This window comes from Sarcophilus harrisii, chromosome 5, assembly GCF_902635505.1.
Source record: "Sarcophilus harrisii chromosome 5, mSarHar1.11, whole genome shotgun sequence".
Classification (NCBI taxonomy): domain Eukaryota; kingdom Metazoa; phylum Chordata; class Mammalia; order Dasyuromorphia; family Dasyuridae; genus Sarcophilus; species Sarcophilus harrisii.
The window spans coordinates 287,773,012-287,794,374 of record NC_045430.1 but is presented as its reverse complement, the minus strand read 5'-3'; the positions used below and the strand labels follow the sequence as shown (position 1 = coordinate 287,794,374).

General features: G+C 44.3%; 1 protein-coding gene across 4 annotated transcripts; it reads left to right on the top strand.

Moving 5' to 3' along the window:
- Nucleotides 1-194: 194 nt before the first annotated feature.
- LOC100915261 (zinc finger protein 160-like) lies at nucleotides 195-15,610 on the top strand. Of its 4 annotated transcripts, none has more exons than XM_031940780.1 (5): nucleotides 195-320; nucleotides 1,378-1,602; nucleotides 7,608-7,734; nucleotides 8,929-9,024; nucleotides 13,141-15,610. In XM_031940780.1, the coding sequence occupies exons 2-5, from the start codon at nucleotides 1,570-1,572 to the stop codon at nucleotides 15,057-15,059; spliced, it is 2,175 nt and encodes a 724-aa protein (XP_031796640.1). In that variant the 5' UTR covers nucleotides 195-320; nucleotides 1,378-1,569; the 3' UTR covers nucleotides 15,060-15,610. The 4 variants fall into 4 exon arrangements, with proteins under 4 accessions (XP_031796640.1, XP_031796639.1, XP_023359949.1 ...); XM_031940779.1 differs by having other exon boundaries at nucleotides 195-426; XM_023504181.2 differs by lacking the exon at nucleotides 195-320 and adding an exon at nucleotides 998-1,067.
- Nucleotides 15,611-21,363: the final 5,753 nt, after the last annotated feature.

The following is a 21,363-nucleotide window of genomic DNA, read 5'->3' as shown; positions in this document are numbered from 1 at the left end:
GGGTCTCGGGCGGAAGAGGGCGTCGTTCCAGGGGCCCAGGCATTCCCCGGGAAGGAGGGCGGAGCTGCGGGGCAGCGGGAGGCGGGGTCCGGGGGTCCTGGTCTGTGATTGGAGGAAAGCGCCCACGGTGGGGCCTCAGGGGCTGGGCACGGTGGGGCCGGGAGGCGAGGAAGGTCCTCCCAGAGTGGGCTGGCTCAAAGCGGGAACTCTGGGAACGAGCTCTCTCTGCCTCCTTCCCCCGCAGCCGAGACCGCTCTGCCGCCCCTGGAACCGAGATCGCTCCGTCTTCTGGAGCCCGTCTCCGCGGGGGCAGCTCCCGGGTAAGTCGGGGCCAAGTCTGCCGGTTCCCCGTCCAGCCCCCAACCCCCTTTATCTTCTGTCGGCCGCCCGTGCCGTTGGATCTCCTGCTGTTCACCTGGCCTCATGGTGAGTCCTGCAGGTCCGCCCGGAGCTCCCTGCCTCCCCGGCCCGGCTCCCGGACGCACTCCCTGCCCCTCCCCCGTTTCCAGACCCGCCGTCACTTCCCAAAGCTGCGGGGCCCCCTCCCCAGATTCGCCCCTGAGCCGCACTTCCCCAAACTTCAGACTTCGCCCACAGGGACCCAGAAGTCCGGCTTTCGGGTCCCCTTTAAGACCCGCCTCCCTGACACCCTCTGCTGCTTCTGAGCCGATCCCCCGTAAGGATCCACCCCAAGGACCCCACCTTGGATGCAGGAGGCACAGCTCTTCCCCCGCCCCCTTACCTGGGCCGAGGCTCTGGGACCGCTTCCTCACCAGATCCCGGGCGTGCGGCGCCCCGTCTCCGCTCTCCTTTTAGGGACTCCAAGCCTAAGCCCTGCCAGAGGGTCCTAGCCGTGCCCCCCGATCCCAGAGAATCCTCAGGACGCAGTCTTGCTGCTTTCCCAGGCTGAGCCCCCTGCTGCCCCTGCCCTCCCTGCAGTGACTTACCTCCCGGACCTTCCTCTGCTCCCCCACCCCCGCCTCCTCCTTCCCTCTGAGTCCTCAGGTCCCTGCCAAGGGGCTCTCTCCCAGAGTGGATTCCGTCTTCCAGACTCATCTTCCCGGCAGGTCAGAGACCTCCTCCTCCTCCTCCTGCCCAGGCTTCCCCTTTCCTCCTAGATGGAGAAGCCAATCTGTTATCTAGATTGTGTATGGGGGGGTGGGGGGTGGAGCAGAGGCCTGGCTGGAGGGAGAACTCTAACCCAGGGGTCATCCCATCTGGGATCCCCAGCCCCCTCTGCCTCCTGAGTCTCTGTAGGAGGATGGGGAGTAGAGGGAGCAGAAGAGAAGGAGGAAGGGAAGGAGGGAAGCCGGGAAGTCGTTTTCTTGTCCTGACCATCTTCATCTGACTCTCCCTGCTGCCTCCCTCCCTCTGTAGGTTGGAGTCTCTGCCCTGAGGACAGGGACAGGGCCTTTGTAACTTCTGTGGGACCTCACCCTCTGAAAATCCCCAGCCTCCTGCCTAGGAAGGGAGAGGAAAGCCCTGTCCCTCTGGGATCCTTTTCCCTCCCCAGTTCAGTCTGCAGAGGACCAAGGACCGACCCAAGCAGGGAGCCTGGAGCCAGAGGGAATGGCCCCTGAGAGCCAGAGACCCCTACCCCAGGTGAGTGCAGTCCAGCCAGACTTGACCAGCACCAGCCATCCAGACCATTTCCATAGGATTGTGGGTGAAGCTGGCACTGCCGTACTCATGGGTTATTTCTTTATCCAGACAGACATGAGATTGAACGTGGCAGGGACCACAGGCTATGCTCTCTGCTTCTGCTTCTTAAAGTGATTTGTTGGCACCCTGGGATCTCAGGCACTCGCCCCCCTCTTCCCAAATCACTGTCCTCCCCTGTTCCTGTATAAGTTGCCCCTCATTACAGCTGACTCACAGAGATGACCACTTCCCTTATTATTAAATTTTGATTTGTCTTTTTCTGAGAGGGGCTATTGGAGGTCCCCCACTAATATAGTTTGATTTTTCATTTCCTCTTGTAATTCATTCAACTTCTTCAAACTTTAGATGCCATATCATTTGGTGCACCTATATCTAGTGTTGATGTGATTTCATTGTCTTTGATACCTTTCAATTAGTGTCCTTCCTTAATTCTCAATTAAATCGGCTTTTGCCTTTCCTTTGTCTGAGGGCATGATGGCTACCCCTGCTTTCTTTACTTCAGCTGAAGCATAATGGGTTCTTCTCTAGCCTCTTATCTTTACTGTGTGTATCTCTCTGCTTCAAATGTGTTTCTTGTAAATGATATATTGCAGGATTTTGGTTTGATCCAATTTGCTATCTGCGTCTGGATTTATGGATCAATTCATTCCATTCACATTCATAGTTATGATAACTATATTTTCCTCCTCTATGCTATTTTCATTTATTTATCACCTCCTGCCCAATTCCCTTCTCACAAGTGTTTTTACTGTTTATTGCTACTTTATGCAATCCACCTTCTTCCCCCTTTTATCAGTCCTTCCTCCTATTATTCCTGTCCTTTTTTACTTTCTTATAGGATGAGATAGATTTCTATATCCAAATTAATTTGTATACTATTTCCTCTGAGCCAATTTTGATGAAAAGTTTAAGCTTTTCCAGCCATCTTCCCCTCCACTATAATAGCTTTTTCATGCCTTTTCTTTGGGATAGTTTACCCCCATTCAATCTGCCCCCTCCTTCTTCCAGTGTAATTTTCTTTCTCATCCCTTTATTTTGTTACTTGGTATCACTCTACCAAAGTTGTCTTATATCCACATCCTGTGTCTACATATACTCCTTCTAATTGTTCTTATAATTGAGTTCATAAGCTTTACAAATATTATCTTGCCTTCTACCAAAATAGTTTAATCTTATTGAATTTCTTATGTTTTCCTTATTTCCTTTTTTCCCTTTTTATATTTCATTGAGTCTTTTATTTCATTAAATATCCATTTTCTTCCAAAGTTTATATTCACTTTTCCTGGGTAGATGTTTCTTGATTGTAACTTCTTTTACCTTCCAGTATTTCGTATTCTTAGCTGCGAAATCATGTGTCATCTTCATTGTTGCAGCACAATATTTGAATTCTTTTGACTGCTTACACCACCTTTTCTTTGATCTTAAACTCTAGAATTTGGCTGTGATGTTCCTGGCAGTTTTCATGTGGGTGTCTCTTGTAGGGGGTGATCAATGGGATTCTTTCAATTTCTATTTTGCATTTTTTTTCTAATATACCAGGACAGTTTTCTTTGATAATTTTTTGAAAGACATTTTTTTTGAGCTTTTTGAGGGGTGAAGGGATGAGAGCATCATGGCTTTACAATAGTCTAGTAATTCTTATATTAACTCTCCTAAATCTAATTTCCTTTTCTTTTGGTAGTACTCCTCTCCCCCTCTTTTTAATTAAAGCTCTTTATTTTCAAAACATATGCATGGGTAATTTTTCAATATTGACCCTTGCAAATCCTTGTGCCCTAGATGGCAAGTAATCCAATATATATTAAACTTGATAAAAATATATATTAAATCCAATATATATATACATATTTATGCAAATATCTTGTTGCACATGAAAAATCAGATAAAAAAGGGAAAAAATGAGAAAGAAAATAAAATGCAAGCAAACAACAACAAAAAGAGTGAACATGCTATACTGTGATCCACAGTCAGTTTCCACAGTCCTCTCCCTGGGTGCAGATGGCTGTCTTCAAAGCAAGATTTTTGGAACTGGCCTGATTTATCTCATTGTTGAAAAGAGCCATGCTGGATCTATTTTCCAAGTCAGTGTTTTTTTCGATGAGAATTTTCTCATTTTCTTTTTTTACTTTTTTTCATTTTCTTTTGTTGTATCTTGATGTGTCACAATCTCATTAGTTCTACATACTCTGTTCTATTTCCTCTCTATTTATTTTTTTTATTAAAGCTTTTTATTTACAAAACATATGCATGGGTAATTTTTCCAACATTGACCCTAACCCTTTTGTTCCAACTTTTCCACTCCCTCCCCTAGCTGGCAGGTAGTCCAGTACATGTTAAATATGTAGAAATACATGTTAGATCCAATATATGTATATATATTTATACAATTATCTTGTTGTGCAAGAAAAATCAGATGAAGAAGAAAGACAAAGAAAAACTGAGAAAGAAAACAAAAATGCAAGCAAATAACAACAGAGAGAGTGAGAATGCTATGTTGTGTTCCACATACAGTTCCCATGAGAACGCTCTCTGGGTGGAGATGGCTCTCTTCATCACTTCATTGTTGATCAATTCTAATTTTTAAGAAGTCATTTTCTTCAACAAACCTTTGCATTTTTCCATTTAGCCAATTCTATTGGGGGTGGGGATGGGGGTGGTATTTCCTTTGGTAAATTTTTGTATTTTTCCTCATTCTGTTTTTTTTTCATGATTCTCTTGTATTACTATTCATTTCTGTTCTAATTATTTTTTTTTTTGCTTCTCTAATTTTATTTTTAAAATTCTTTTTTAAGTTCTTTGGGAATTTTTTGGGGGGGTCTGAGGCCAAATTACATTTTTCTTTGAAGCTACATATGTAGTCATTTTGACACGATCATCTTCTAAGTTTGTCTTATGGCCCCTTGCCATCCGAGTAACTTTGTATACTCAGGTTCTTTTTTTGTCGTTTGGTTTTTTTTGCTCATTTTTTCTGTCTTTTTGGTGACTTGGTGTTTTTATGTGAGCCTAGGATGCTGGTCCTGCATGGCTTGCTGCTGGCTTCCAATGAGCTTCAGGATTTAGCAGCTGCTTCCCCAACAGGGCAGGCTTCCCTTAAAGTTTGTTCTGAGGCTTGGTATCAGGATGGGGCTTTGCTGCTGTGTTGCTATGGTAACAGTCCTTCTAGTGGCTGGCCCTGAGGAGGGATGTTGTTGCTGGTCTGCCCCAGAGGTGGGGCCTTGCTGTTGAGTTGCTATGGAAACTAGCAGTCCCTGGAGGAGTCTTTTTGCTGCTGATGTGCCTTCAGGTGGGGCCTTGCTACTGCCATGCTGTGGGAGCTGGTACTGGAGGAGTGACCTTGTGGTCAGTCGGTTCTAAGCAGGTGTCCGCTGGTTACAGGTCAGGCAGGGTCTTGCCGAGCAGCTCTCACTGCTTGCTTAGGCTGGAGGCTGTTGGCTGGCAGGAGCTTTGGCCTTGGCTGCTGGATTGTCTTGGGCTAGAAGCCCTGCTGCAAAGCTCCCTGCTGTGAGCTTGGCTGCTGCTGCTGCTGTACTTCTGAATCTCCCCCCTGCCGGCCTGGTAAGCTGCTTCTCTGCTCTTACACCAATTCTGAGGCAGTTTCTAGTTGTTTGGAAGGGAGTTTGGGAGGGTTTTATGGGGTTCCTTCCTCACTCTCCCCCCCACTTACATAAATGTCAACTAACTATACATATTTGACATTTGTAAGTGTGTGTGTGTGTGTGTGTGTGTGTATGTATATGTTGTAGTGGAGGTTTTTCCTTTGCTTCTTTTGCATCTAAGTCGCTTCCTTTTCTAAGATTAACCTTGTCACCATCTCTCTCTGGCCGCTGATGTTGAAGCATTTTTTTGTTTTTGGAGGAATTACTCTATTTCTTCTGTGTTCTCAGTTTCTTTTGCATAATCTTCTGATTGTCCTTCTTATTGTTTCTTCTGGCTTTTCTGATTTTTACCTTTCTCATTTGCTATTTTGTTGATTGATTTTCTGTTCTCTTCTTTGTAACAGACTTAAAGATTTTATCAATTTTAGTAGTCTTATCCAAGAACCAGCTGTTAGTTTTATTGTTTCTATGATTTGGGGGGATTTTCAGTTTATTAACTTCCCTTCCCACTGATTTATCTCCCTATTTACCAATACCAAATGGTTTAGGTAACTGGAGCATGATAACATAGTTTGAGTTTGCAGGTGCTACTCCCTGTGTCTTCACTTCTTTTCATCATTTCCCTTGCTATGGTTGATCTTGGTTTTTTCCAAATGAATTTTGATATGATTTTATTTCACTATAAAATAGCCTTGTAATTTGCTTAATGAAGAAATTAATTCTTAATTCCATATTACATATTTGATTTTACTCAGAGCTTTATTCAGGAACCATGTTCTGGATTCTCTGCGATAAACTGGAAAACCTCATTCTTTGAGAGAAGAAGCTCGTGTGGGCAAAAGTTCAGTGTCTCTCTCTCTTATGGGGTTCAAAAAGATCTTCCTCAGAAATTGTCTGAGATGCTTCTGATCATCAGTATCTTGTTTTTATGAGATCTGGTATGTAGATGCTTCTAGAAAGGCAAAGTCAGATACAGAATCCCATTGGTTGATAGCCTTGTTCTTGAGGGCCAAAAATGATGCATCAGCCCAAAATAAAAAATGGCCAGTTTGCAGGGGTCCCAAGTTGGGCAAATTGTGAGATGTCTCCAATGATTAATGAGAATAAGATAGATAAGTTCCTCCTCGTGTTGGGCAAGAGGCTTCTGCACCATACCATCTACACTAGCCTTGCACATGGAACTTGAGCAAAACAGGACGGAACTCTCTGCCAGCATTCTCGTAGCCGCACAAGTGAGCGTTGTAACTAGTGAAGAAGTGATGAACTTTAAAGTTTTATGAGGCCTACTATGAAAATCCATCACATCCAGTTATTGCTGTGTGGTTTTCTTTAAAATCTGCATTAGTCTATGTTATTCTTGTTTAGCAAGGGACTAAATGTATAGTACTAATTGATTATATCACTTAGTAATTACTATTATCAGCCCTTATGGAATCACACTGAACTAATACTAATTAATTACTAATTGGAATGGAGTAAGACTCCTTAATTGAATCTTTTCTCATATTCTCAAGGTTTAAGTTCATTAATGAAAGAAAATCTCTCCTCAATATTCTGAGAAAACATTTCTCAGCATTTCCTGCAAGATTTGGACCCTTGAGAAGACCTTGTCCCATCTTTAGCAATTTGGACATCTAACCTCCCCCTCCCCTCTTTGGCCAGTAAATCTCTCCCAACTGGTGGTCATCAGTCACCTCAGGGTGCATCTCTGACCTATCAGTTTTCCAAAGCATTCTTGAGAGATGAGGAGCAGTCTTCCTGGGATATGAGGCGCTGTTTTCCTTGACACACACCAGTGATGATTCCTCATCCCTGTGATGCTGATCAATGCTAGAATTTCTGTTCTTCTGTGCTTGTAAAAAATGAGTTGCATCTTCAATCGGGGGTTTTGGGGTCAGAGCGCCATTTATTATCAGGCTGCCTGCCTGTTAGCAAATGATACCTCACTAGAACTGCCTCTGTTTACCCTTTTGTAAAATTTCCCTCCTTTCTTTCTAATGTATCACACACATCAGTTCTGAGAAGGCAGGAACTTCACACCCCCCTCTCTTTCTCCTACACAGATCCACCTAGCTGACGGCTACTCTGTAACTTGCCCTCAACTTAACCAGGAGGAGAAACTTTTTGTAGGAAGGCGTTTCTCGGCTTTATTCCAAGGGATCACACAAAGTGTTTTTTCTCAAAATCTGGTTGGTAACTGGTTTCAGAAGAGCACTCTGACACTCCTCAGGGCTCTGGCCTTTGGGCAAACCCTTGCTGTCTCAGAATCCTCCATAAATTGGTGCAGGTTGAGCTTTTTAAGACTGAAATGTCCCTCAGCAACATGTCCTATGACTTTTGGTATTTCAGGAGTTGGTGACATTCAGGGACGTGGCTGTGGACTTCACCCGGGAGGAGTGGGGCCTCTTGGACCGAGCTCAGAAGGAGTTGTACAAGGAGGTCATGTTGGAGAACGCCCAGAACTTGCTCTCCCTGGGTAAGTATCCTTCCCCTGGTAACTGTGTCTTCAGTCAAAGGCCTATCTTCCTCCCCTGCTGTTCAGGGTTTGGAGCGCTTATCAATTGTAAGAAGGGATCCTGGATCCAAGTGAGCCAACCCCCTGTTGCCTGCCTTGCACATAAAAGGCCTTTCCGGTGTGGTTTCCTTTGTGGCTGTTGAAGCTGCCTCCTGCAGGTTCCTGGTTGCTTCAGGTCCAAGATCCAGTCGGTCCGGAACATCTCCGACATAGAGCCAACCTGGGGGGCTTTGAGTCTAGCTTTGCTGCCAGAGCTCTGCAGGCTGCTGACGCAGCCTTTCCCTGCAGGCCCCTCTCCTGGGAGGGCTCAGTTTGGGGAATTTTCTTTTTGACCAGCATCAGTTTGTGGCTCTCGCCTCCTAGACGTGCCCAGTGGGGTCAGCCTGACCTTCGTGCCCCTTCTCGTTGCCCTAAAATCCCAGCACCGAGGGCGGGAAAGGCAGGGAAGGGAATAAGCATTCCCACTGGCTGCTGTTTGGGAGCTCCCGCACCAGGCGCTTTCCTGACAGCGAGATATCACTTCATGCCCCCAGTGATCCTCCAAGAGAGGCGACGTCCTCATCTCCACCTGGCGGCTGAGAGACCTGAAACAGCCAGAGGTTGGCTTGAACAGGGAGCGCAGAGAGTGACCGGCAGAGGCTCCAGAGTCCTGGGCCCCCGCCTGGTTGGGGAACAACCTTAATCGGCAACCTCCCCGGCTAGGAAGCCCCTGTCGGCACCAGCACTCACAAGCTGGCCAAGAACCTGGAGCAGCAGGGGTTTGCCGAGTCCTTCAGTGGGAGACTCTCCCCCCAAAAGGCAAAAAGCCTCTCAATGAGCAGGACGTGGGGTTTGTGCAGCTGTCGGGGGTGAGGAGCAGGGTAGGGGGCACAGCAAGGGAAGATTCCTCAATGTCCCTCTGGTTGGGCTTAAGGCGAGCACAGTGACCCTTTTAGCCCACTTTGGGGTTGGGAGTTGGTGCCAGAATGGAACATGGCAGGGTGGGGGGTAGGCATTTGGGCTGTTCCTCAGAACAGGTTGTACAGCACATCCTGTTTGGGTTACTAATCGAGGGATTGTCAGCATGGAGCAGCTCTGGATCCACCCCCTTTCCCGAAAGAGAACTAGGTTACAAGTTTCTCTCCATCCTCATCCCTAACTGATTTCCCTGCCCAGGGCTTCCAGTCCCCAGAGAAGAGGTGATCTCTTATTTGGAGCAAAGGGAAGCACCCTGGATGCTGGAGCAAGAAGACCTGAGGACCGGTTGTCCAGGTGAGTGATGTGAAAGCAGGGGTATTTAAGCCTGTGCTTATGGGGGCTCCTGAGTGTCCTGCTGGATGAAGCAAGTGCCGGATTTGGGGGCAGGAAGAGCTGCCTTGGAATCCCTTTTCAGGCATTTTTAACAGTGGCTTGCTGAGCCACTGCCTGAACCATGGAGCCCCATTTCCTCCATCTGTAAAAACGAGGTAGTTGGACTCCATGGCCTTTCAGCTCCCTTCTAGGGATCAGTCTATGATCCTATAGAAGCCATTATTTGGCATTTGGGGACAGGGAATGCTCTCGAAAGTGTAAAAGTTGTAAATAAATTAATGAGCTCTTTCTTAGACACCCTTAAGACATCTGTCTTAGACTAAGTCAACAAACATTTAAGGAACTGCTACTTGTTTGGCCCTCTTCTAAGTACTAGGAACATAATGATATGCAAGGGATGTCCCTTGTTCTCATGGAGCTCGCTGGGATGGGGCAGGCAACTTGCCAACAACCATGTAGAAACCCTTTATGGACAGGATAAATTGCACCAAGTCCAGAGAGGGAAGGTCCTAGAGTTAAGGAGAACTCAGAAAGCCTCCTTGTGCAAGATGGACTCCAGCTGGGGCTTCAGGGAAGTTAGAGGGAGCTTCTTGGGCAACTGGGATGGGGAGAGAAATCCACCACATCAGAAGGGGGAGTGACCTGTTCACACAGCAGAAAGGAGGCTCATGCCGCATAAGGGAAAAGAAGACTGGAAGATTGGGAGAGGGTCAGGGGACGCGATGCTCTAACAGCCCAGAGAGGATTTGACATTTGATCCTTTTGCTGGGGACCCCCTGGAGGTTATTGAATAGGTGGTGACATGGTCAGGGGAGAGTTGAAGAACTTGACATCTGGAGGTGGCAGGGATTGACTGGGCTGGGAGGAAACTTAAGGCAGCTGGGCCAAGCAGAAGGCTCAGAAAGACTTGAGGCATGAGGTGGCTGGGGACTAGACCAAGGAAGTGACAACGTTGGAAAGGAAGGGGTTATGGGTGAGAGGGGCTATAGAGGTGGAATCAACAGGATTTTCGAGGAGATTAGAATGGGAGGGGGTGGCGCAGTGGATACAGCACCTGAAGTCAGGAGGACCTGAGATCTAAGACACTAAATACTTCCTGGCTTTGTGACCCTGGGCAAGTCACTTAACCCCAATTGCCTCAGCCAAAAAAAAAAAAAAAAAAAATGGGGGGAAGGAGTGTGAAAATGCCTGAGGGAAGAATGCCTAAGACTTTCTCTGTGAGCCCAGACTATGGGGCCCGGCCATACAATGCAGGAAGAAGAGAGGGTTTGTGAAAAGAGAACAAGTTCCATTTTAGATATGGTGGAAGGAGAACCAGAGAAAATCTAGAGAGAAAGGTTTCAAGGAAAGGGGGTCCAGTGGTGTCCAATCCTGGACGGGTGAAAACTCTCAGGTGTCCCAGAGTAGGGGAATGTTCAGGGTCCTCGAAGGAAACTTGCACAAGCCCCGAGCATGCAGAGGAAGGTAAAAGGAGCTCCCAATCTAGGAGATGGTTTGAAAAAAAGCACGAACTTCCCTTGTGACTGGTCTAACCAGAATATTGAGAAAAGGCTCTCATGGCGATTCATTTTTGGTTTTTAGCTCCCTAGTTTAGACAATAGAATGAATCACTGTTACCATGGAAAAGACTTGTTTTTCTACAGGCTCATGACAAGTAGTAAGTGAAATGATAAATACTTGACGGTCAAGTCCACATATTACTTTGGTTTGTTTGGGGTTCGGTTTGGTTTTGACAATGTTTATATTGAAAACCGTCTTTGTGGGGAGAGAACTTTGTCAGACAGAATTGCCTTTTTTTCTACCTGCAACAAACTGCGTTTTGTGGTTGTTTGTCCTTTGTTCTCAGAGAGCACCATGCTATGACATGGAAGTGAACTGGATTGAAGTGAGGGAGGGCTGGGCAAGATCCCCTCTCCTCTGGAACCATCCAGGTCCAGGGGCCAGACAGAGGTCAGGACAACTGGAGATGCAATGGGGGACCTTGGCCCTGAAAACCAAAGTGTGGTTTTCACACTTGGGTTAGCTCATTTAGACCATAGGGACCCTCTTGTGTTCCCCAGCTGTTACCCTAAAAGAAAACTCTTGGGTTAGCTCATTTAAACCATAGGGACCCCCTGTCTGGCTCAGACCATCGGGGGGCCTGGGATGACAGCAGATGTGTGCATTCCAGTCACTTTAACCTAGTTTCCAAGTGGAAATTTACAAGAACCCATTGGTTATGAACCCCAACCCTGAGCATCGTTGCCAGCTACCTCAGAAACAAAAACTGGAGAGCTTTGGGCAATGATACGTGACTGTATGTGACTGTTCTCAAAGGTTTCTACAAGTCTGGTGACCAGGGTAACAGGAAGCAGTTGGAAAGTTTCTAAAGGCTTTTGGAGACTCATCTCGTAGCCTTAGCTATGTACAAGAATGAACTTTGAAAGATTACAAAGCAACATATAACCAACATGGCGGCAATGTTAACAGGAGACTGGAACTCTCGGTGAGAGACTTCAGGCTCCTTTCATGCCCCCAAGAGCAGCTGCAACATTTTGGCTGTGGTTCAAGGAGAGCATTTCCAGAAGAACAGGGCAGGAGGACGGCAGACCCTCCTGAACACCTCCAGAGGGTGGAGCTGACATCTCCAGTTGGAGCTGGAGTTCGTGTTCCCCTTTGAGGCTTCCCCTGAAGGCTTTTCTTTGCTGTTTTCTTCTGGCTTCCTTCCCCATCTCCATAGTGGCTCTCTGTGGTCAGAGCTCTTTTTGCTGTTTCACTCATTTTTAAAGGAGTGCTACTGGAAGGGCCGTTTTGGTAGGAAGGTCTGTGAGGGTTGCACTGGGGCCTCTACTGGACATCCCCAGCATCCTAGAATCTCCCATCTCTCTTCTGAGAACCCAAACCCAAATAGCTCTTCACCTGATGGTTATGGCCTTAATGAGACACAATCAGAAGGTAACCCAGGAACCAGAGGGCTTCTCTGGTTAGAGAAAGAGAGCCAGGGAGAGCTTTGCACGAATGTTCAATCCTGGAAGTTTGGAAACCATTTGATGTTGTGGTGAGGAAGTGAAGTAGCCAGAGTTTGATATAGTGACTGCTTGATCCCCCAAAGCAGTGAATTCCTGATCAAGACAGTTCAGAATCTCTGCAGAAAGAAGCCCATGATGATTGAAATATGCACCTGCTTTATTGTCCCAGGGGAAAATATCTTTGTAGCAAAACTGGACCATTATTTCCTGCTTAAAATGCCAAATCCTTTGGTCCTCTGTCTAGAACCTCAAAGGCCTTTGTGAACCCCTAAATGGAAAGGGCTGCAAGAGGACTAAAACTAAAGCTTGCTGTGTTCACTTCCCTGGCAGAGGACAGTGGACTCAAATTCCCATAGGAGACATTTTCAAACATGGAAAATGCATTTTTTAAGTTTATTACAAAAAATGTCTTTTTATTTTAGTTTGCAGCGGCATTTAAAAATATTTTTTAAAAGAAATAATGCAATGCCTATCTCAAAAAAGCATTGAACTTTTTTGCCTGAGGTGAATACAAGAAAAGTGTCAGCATTCATCATGTGATCTCATACTATAGCAAAAAAAGGAAAGCAATCACCAGAGAAACTACATTATGCTTAGAGCCATGATAGAACATAAAATAATAAGAATATAAGAATATTTAGTATATGTATATCAGCTGGTATAATGTTTGTGAAAAAGGGATTGCAGGTACAGACAATGAAAATAAAGAAGCAAGATTGAAAGTGGACACGATCTGTCTCATACTGTGGACAGAGCATGCCCAGTCACAGGGTTTCAGTTCTGGTTTTAGCCACTGGATTTTGGTCAAAGACACTCAGCCATTCTGGATGAATGTTATGACAAATGCTGGTATGTTAGGAGGATCCCAGGTGGTTATATATGAAGCTCTTTGTAAATAAAATCACCTTTAGATGTGAATTGAATTTTCAACTGATTGATTCTGCCTATTTAAATTCAAAGATTCTCTTTGTTCAGGGGAATAGAATGTAACCATTTTGCTAATGGAAGGAAAGGGATATAATTATATATGTGTGTGTACGTGACTGTGTTTTATGTTTTGTTTTTTCAGAAACAGAGATCAAACTTGAAATGAAAGAAGCTACTGCAGAGCTACACCTTTCTCTGGAAGAAACTCACAAGCATAAATTCATGAGTGATGGTTCTTATGACTTCACTTGGAGAGAAATCTATGATCAGAATATCCATGTTGGGGAGAAACCTTATGAATGTAATCATTATGGTAAAGCCTTCAGGCAGCAGTCATCCCTCATTTATGATCAGAAAATTCATACTGGAGAAAAGCCATATGAGTGTCATGAATGTGGCAAAGCTTTTAGTGAACCCTCATCCCTGATAATACACCAGAGAATCCACACTGGAAAGAAATCTTATGAATGTGATCAATGTGGAAAGACTTTCAGATTTAGGAATGATATTGCTGTACATCAGAGAATCCACACTGGAGAGAAACCTTACGAATGTGATCAATGTGGAAAGGCTTTTACACAGAAGGGTGGTCTCACTGTACATCAGAGAACCCACACTGGAGAGAAACGTTATGAGTGTAATCAATGTGGAAAGACTTTCAGATGTAGCTCCAGTCTTCCTGTACATCAGAGAATTCACACTGGAGAGAAACTTTATGAATGTAACCAATGTGGAAAGGCGTTTACACAGAAGGGTGGTCTCACTGTACATCAGAGAACCCACACTGGAGAGAAACGTTATGAATGCAATCAATGTGGAAAGACTTTCAGATATAGCTCCAGTCTTCCTGTACATCAGAGAGTCCACACTGGAGAGAAACCTTATGAATGTAATCAATGTGGAAAAGGTTTCAGATCTAGCTCCAGCCTTACTCAACATTGGAGAATCCATACTGGGGAGAAACCTTATGAATGCAATCAGTGTGGAAAGACTTTCATAAAAAGGGCCAGTCTTACTTTACATGGCAGAATCCACACTGGAGAGAAACCTTATGAATGTAATCAATGCGGAAAGACTTTTGGTTGCAGTACTAGGCTTGTTCTACATGAGAGAATCCACACTGGTGAGAAGCCTTATGAATGTAACCAATGTGGAAAGGCTTTTACACAAAGGGCCAGTCTTGCTTTACATGAGAGAATTCACACAGGGGAGAAACCTTATAAATGTTATCAATGTGGAAAGGGTTTCAGATCCAGCACCAATCTTGCTGTCCATCAGAGAATCCACACTGGAGAGAAACCGTATCAATGTAATCAATGTGGAAAGACATTTACAGAGAGGAGCAGTTTTACTGTACATCAGAGAACCCACACTAAAGAGAAACCTTATAAATGTGATCAGTGTGGAAAGGCTTTCACACAAAGGGCTAGCCTTGATCATCATCAAAGAATCCACACTGGAGAGAAACCTTATGAATGCAATCAATGTGAAAAGACTTTCAGATACAGCTCTAGTCTTACTGTACATCAGAGAATCCACACTGGAGAAAAACGTTATGAATGTAACCAATGTGGAAAAACCTTTACAGAGAGGAGCAGTTTTATTGTGCATCAGAGAACCCACACTGGAGAGAAACCTTTTGCATGTAATCAGTGTGGGAAGACATTCAGAACCAGATCTGGTCTTGCTGTACATCAGAGAAACCACACTGGGGAAAAACCTTACAAATGTAATCAATGTGGAAAGGCTTATCCACAGAGGGCCAGTCTTGATCATCATCAGAGAATCCACACTGGAGAAAAACCTTATGAATGCAATCAGTGTGGAAAGACTTTCACTTGCCGCTCCAGTCTTACTGTACATCAGAGAATCCACACTGGAGAGAAACCTTATAAGTGTAATCAATGTGGAAAGACTTTTAGATGTAGTTCCAGTCTTCCTGTACATCAGAGAATCCACAATGGAGAGAAACCTTATGAATGCAATCAATGTAGAAAGACTTTCACTCAGAGGGCTGGTCTTACTGTACATCAGAGAATTCACACTGGAGAGAAACCTTAGGAATACAATCATATAGAAAAATCTTCCAAAAGACAGAATCTTGATCAACATTACAGAATCCACCCTGGAAAGAAAATTTAAAAATATAATCAGTGTGGAAAATTTTTCAAATACAGCTCCAATTTTCCTGTACTTTGGAGAATTCACACTGGAGAGAAATCTTATAAATGTAACCAGTGTAGAATGGCTGTATATCAAAGGGCTGGTCTTATTGTATACCAGAGAATTCACACTGGAAAGAAATATTAGGAATGTAATCAATGTGAAAAGTCTTTCAAATGCAGCCCCTGTCTTCCTATACGTTGAAGAATCCACAAAGGAGAGAAATCTTATGAATGTAACCAATATAGAATGGCTTTGTCCCAGAGAGCTGGTCTTAGTATACACCAGAGAATCCACCCTGGGGAGAAACTTTGGGAAAGTAATCAATGTAGCCAGGCTTCAGGAAAAAGTCAGCCCTTATTTCCCCTCAAAGGATACACATGTGATAGAAATCTTTTTTTAAATAGTATTTTATTTTTTCCAATTATATGTAGAGACAATTTTTAATATTCACTTTTACAAAATTTTGATTTGGCTACATATATACAATCATGTGAAACATTTCCATATATGTTGTGAAAGAAGAAGTAGACCAAAGGAAAACACACAAAAGTGAAAATAGCTTGCTTCCACCTGCCTTTGGAGTCGCTCAGTTCTTTCCCTGCAGGTAGATAATTATGTTCCACCATGAATCCTTCAGAATTCCCTTAGTTCATGGTCAGGCTGAGAAGAGCTCAGTCATTTGCATTTGTTCCATGTTGTTGAGTGACAGCTCAAAAGTGTACATTTAGGGTCCAGTAGAGTGTCTTCAAGGAGGAGGGACATTGGCAGGTTGCAAAGGAACCCATAAGTGGGGGAACGAGGGGGTGGAGGTGGGGAATGGAGTAATTGAGGTGCCAAAGTTAAAACAGGTAGAAAGCAGTGGAATCGAACCCATCAACAGAGGGAGTTTGTGAGAGTGGAGGAAACGGGAATCAAATGGGAACAGTCAATAAAGTTTTATTCAGTGCCTACTATCTATTAGGTATTGGACTGAGGCTGGTAGAAAGGGGCAGAGGACAATCCCTGCCCTCAAGAAGCTCCCGGCCTAAAGGGGTGAGGGAGGGGGGAGAGCCACACAACAAGCAAACAAATGTGTACAAACCAGCTCTGTGGGATAACTAAGATGGTAAAAGGTGGGGAGTTCCCCCCAATTACCCAGGATTGGGAAAGGCTTCCTGTGACAGATGAGGTTTTTAACTGGGACTTGGACCAAGAAGAGAGGATTCCAGTCCCAGGGGACAGCCAGAGGGAATGATCTGAGCTGAGAGGTGACTGCCTACATCCCAGAAGAGCAAGGTGAGAGTCATCAAATCCATGGGTGGGGGGCAGGAAGGAAGGGAGGAGAAGGCTGGTCAAGTAGCCATGTCTAAGGCAAGGTGGGCTTTGAATGAAGGAGGATTTTGCATTTGATCCTGGAGGGGATTGGGAACTCCTGGAATGTGTGGAGTAGGGGAGTGATGGGGCAGAGCAGCGCCTGGGGGAAATCACTTTGTTGGCCACATGGAGGATGCATTGGAGTGAGGGGAGTATGGAGGCAGAGCAACCCAGTGGGCCATCCAAATCAAGGTATCTTAAGCCAGGGTGGGAGCTATTAAATGGAGGTGGGGGCAGCTGGGGGCGCAACAAGCACCTGGCCTGCAGTCAGGAAGATTCATCTACCTGAGTTCGAATCTGACTTCGGACACTTCCTAGCTGTGTGACCCTGGAAAGTCTCTTTACTCTGCCTGTTTCCTCATCTGAAAAATGAGCTGGAGAAGAAAATGGCAAACCCCTCGAGTATCTGCCAAGAAAACCTCCAGTGGGGTCACTAACAGGACTGAAATGACTGAAGGAGAATGACTGGGTGGTATAGTCAAGAAACAATGATTAAGCACAACTCCCTCATCCCATATTAAGCTTTAGCTCCCTACTTAACTGACCTGCTGGCCACACTCCCCACCCAATGACCCCTTCACAAGAAGGTCCTGGGTCACAACTTCTTTTCAGAGACACTTCACAGATTCTCTGATTTCAGGAATCGGGTCAGGCCACCCTAGCAACTCAGCAACTCTTACAATGTCCCCCCCAAACTCCTCTGGCCCAAAGCCACCCCTCCTTTTGGCTTAGTCACAAATATTCTGTGTCCTTTCATTCCCTTGGAGAGTCTGTATCAGGGCAGCAAAATTCCTTCCTGATAAAGTCAGTAAACTTCCCAAGAGAAGTTGGATTCTTGTGCTCCTTTGTCACCCGCAGCATTTACCATGTGCCATGCCATTGGGGGTGGTCTGACCATCAGAAATAATTGTATTTGGCAGGGGAGATCCAGCTTAAGCTTGTTGGTGGTTGACAAGACTGAAGTTAACCTGGTTAATAAGGACAGGTCCCAGGATCTTGGAGTCATCTTCCTATCTTTCCTCCCTCCCTCCCTCCCTCCCTTCCTTCCTTCCTTCTTCCTCCCCCTCCCTCCCCCCTCCCTCCCTCCTCCCTCCTCCCTCCCTCCCTCCCTCCCTCCCTCCCTCCCCCTCCCTCCCTCTCCCTTCCCTTCCTTCTTCCTTCCTTCCTTCCTTCCTTCCTTCCTTCCTTCCTTCCCTTCCTTCCTTCCTTCCTTCCTTCCTTCCTTCCTTCCTTCCTTCCTTCCTTCCTTCCTTCCTTCCTTCCTTCCTTCCTTCCATTTCAGTAGTATTTTGTTTTTCCAATTACATGTAAAGATAGTTTTCTCAACATTCATTTTTATAAGATTTTGAGTTACAATATTTTTCTCCCTCCTTTACCTCTCCCCTTCCCAGGACAGTAAGCAATCTGGTTAGCTTATATATGTGCAACCATTTTAAACACAGTCATGTTGTGAAAGAAAAAATCAAAACAAAAGGGAAAAGCCAGATGGAAAAAAAAGGAAACAAATGAAAAAGGTAAAATGGTATGCTTCAGACCAAACTCGGTCTCCATCTTCACTCTCTGGGTACAGATGGCATTTTCTATCCCAGATCTATTGGAATTGTCCTGAATCACTACATAATTCTGAGAAGAGCCAATTGTGTGAATTATCACGCAGTCTTGCTGTTACTGTATACAGTATTTCAGTTTTACTCACTTCACTCTCAGCATCAACTCAAATGTGTCTTTCCAGGCCTCTCTAAAATCAGCTTGATCATCACTGCTTACAGAACAGCAATATTCCATGACATTCATATACTGGAGTTTATTAAGCCATTGTCCCAACTGATGGTCATCCACTCAGTTGCCAGTTCCTTGCCACTCTAAAAAGAACTGTTACAAACTTTTTGTAGCAAACTTCCCCCTCTTTTATGATCTCTTTGGGATACAAACCCAATAGTGACATTGTTGGATCAAAGGGTATGAGTAGGTTTATAGCCCTTAGAGCATAGTTCCAGATTGCTCTCCAGAATGGTAGGATTGGTTCACAACTTCACCAACAATGCATCAGTGTTCCAGTTTTCCCACATCCCCTCCAACATTTATCATGATCTTTTCCCATCATCTTGGCCAATTTGATAGATGTGAGGTGGTACCTCAGAGTTGTTTTAATTTGCATTTCTCTAATCAATAGTGATTGGAACATTTTTAATATGACTATATATGGCTTTAATTCATCTGAAAATTGTCTGTTCATATCCCTTTTCCATTTGTCAATTGGGGAATGACTTGTATTCTTAAAAATTCTAGTCAGTTCTCTATATATCTTAGAAATAAGGCCTTTAGACCAGGAGATCATTATATACTTCAACAACAATACTATATGATGACCAGTTCTGATGGACCTGGCCATCCTCAGCAACGAGATCAACCAAATCATTTCTAATGGAGCAGTAATGAACTGAACCAGCTACTGAGAGAAAGAATTCTGGGAGATGACTAAAACCATTACGTTGAATTCCCAATCCTATATTTAGCCCACCTGCATTTTTTATTTCCTTCACAAGCTAATTGTACAATATTTCAGAGTCTGATTCTTTTTATACAGCAAAATAACGGTTTGGTCATGTATACTTATTGTGTATCTAATTTATATTTTAATGTATTTAACATCTACTGGTCATCCTGCCATCTAGGGGAGGATGGGGGAAGAAGGTGAAAAATTGGAACAAGAGGTTTGGCAATTGTTAACGCTGTAAAGTTACCCATGCATATAACCTGTAAATAAAAGGCTATTAAATTAAAAAAAATTAACTTGTTAGTCAAATATAAAAAAAAAAAAAAGAAATAAGGCCTTTATCAGGAACATTGGCTATAAAAATTGTTTCTCTTCTCTCTGCTTTCCTTCTAATATGGAGTCTGCCCTTATTTCCCTTCAGAGACTTCATATTAGATAGAAATCTTATCACTGTAATGAATGAGGATAGTCATTCAAAGGGTTCGAAGAAAATTTACTTTGGGTATAAGTCATATTATGGACTGAGTGTGGGAGGATTTCCAGCCAGAGACTATCTCTTATTTTACCTCAGAGGATTCACACTGGGAAGATATCTTATGAATGAGCTCAATGAGGATATGCCTTTCTCTGGAAGATGAAGGTTACTAATAAAGGGTAAATTTTGTGTCTGAATGGGGAAATAAGAGGAAATAATTTATGCTGACCCTCCAAGTTGAAAAACAAGGCAATAGAATTGTTCCTAAATTTCAGGATTGTGTGAAAGGAGACACCTGGATGTCCTTGAAAATAGAATGTCTTCAGAATAAGGAAAAGAAGTTGTGTTCACATTATCTTAACTGGTGAAGGGAAGAAATCAGCTGTTTGAGAAGCATCACCTAGATGGTTTCTCCTGATTCAGCACATATTACTGGAGTGTGAATTTTAATTGAATATAAGATAAGATTTAGAAATCATACTCCTTTGATCTTTGAAATAATTTGTACTTAACTTCCAGGTTCCCCTTTGCAACCTTATTTCCAGCTAAGACTTCCTAACTAGAAGGAGGAAGAGGTGAATAGAACAAGATACAATTTTTACACAATCCAACTGGTCCTTGGACCAGCACCCTGTATCACCAAGTCATTAGTTAATCTTAATTAAATCAACCAAATCCCATGAATAGTAGTCATAATAATCTCAAATGATCCTTGCAAGAATTCTGTCCCTTAGAGTGGAAGAATCCAGGAGAAAAGACCCATGAAAACATTCATAGGCCTGATGAGATGTTCTTGATGTCTAGGATGACGCCATTGAGTCTTTACATGGTCTCCTACAGTTTGTGATGAGGACTATTTCCCCCAATGGGACAACATGCTTGCAACAAGCAAAATTGACAGAGCACCATTTCCTCCATGGATGGCTGCTATTGTTCCATCACCTTAGTTCCCAAACTAGGGTGTCCTTCAGCCAATTTGTCAAGTTCTCTGACAATGTCCTCAGGCTGGGCCTTTAGTTCTGCAACAGCCAGCTCTGCATCCTTCAGCTTTCTATGAAACACACCAGGCAACAGGCCCAGGAGGGGTTCCCACCCCAATTAGGACATGTCTGACTGCACACTGGTCATGGTACAAGTTGTCTGAGGGTTTGATGGGTGTTGTTGGAGCATCCTTGTAGAAGCAAGGTCTACCCCTTACTAACTAGGGGGCAAGAAAGACATTGGAGTGCACATAGTGATAAAGTACTGAGGAATTAATTGTGTGCTCACCCACCATGTCCCTTCCAGGCTGTCACTCAGGTGACCAATGGGATGTTGAAATCTGCTCATTCAGTCCAGTGATCATTGGAAGTACATATTTTCAATCTGAAACATCCCATGAAGGCAGTAGCTGGGCAATTTTTGGATACCCACTGGTGTTGTCAGGTATGTCCCACGGAGTCCAGTGCCATTGGGCTGACTAAGATAGTTAGTCCCTGGGCAATGGCTAGCTGAAAACTGAAAGGTGTTTTTTTTTTCCTCATCCAATTGTAAAACTTTAGTGAAGTTAGGTATGCAAGAGTCAGCTGTGGTGACAAAAAGTCCCCTGCCAAATTCTAGCAAGTTATAGCATAGTCAGCACCGTCGGGAGAAATCTGCTGCATTTACCTTTGCTGTGTGGAGATTGCTCCTTGATAGGGAGTGCCTATAGTAGGCCAGCCAGACGAGGGCCAGTCATTTCAGGACATTATCGTAAGAAAAGTTCAGCAAATTGCAAACTATTGACCCAGTTTGGGGATTCATATTCTTTAGGTAGCATATGAAATTCTATTCGTATGAAGGTAGGGGCAGGCACATGGGTCAGCATGGCCCTGTGCCTGGACAGAGTGTTGAGT

Bases quoted from the DNA above. Each gene is read 5' to 3' on its own strand.
- LOC100915261 (XM_031940780.1), top strand. From the start codon at position 1,570: ATGGCCCCTGAGAGCCAGAGACCCCTACCCCAG. The intron at 1,603-7,607 runs GTGAGTGCAGTC...TTGGTATTTCAG, and splicing joins GCCAGAGACCCCTACCCCAG to GAGTTGGTGACATTCAGGGA. The intron at 7,735-8,928 runs GTAAGTATCCTT...TTCCCTGCCCAG, and splicing joins CCAGAACTTGCTCTCCCTGG to GGCTTCCAGTCCCCAGAGAA.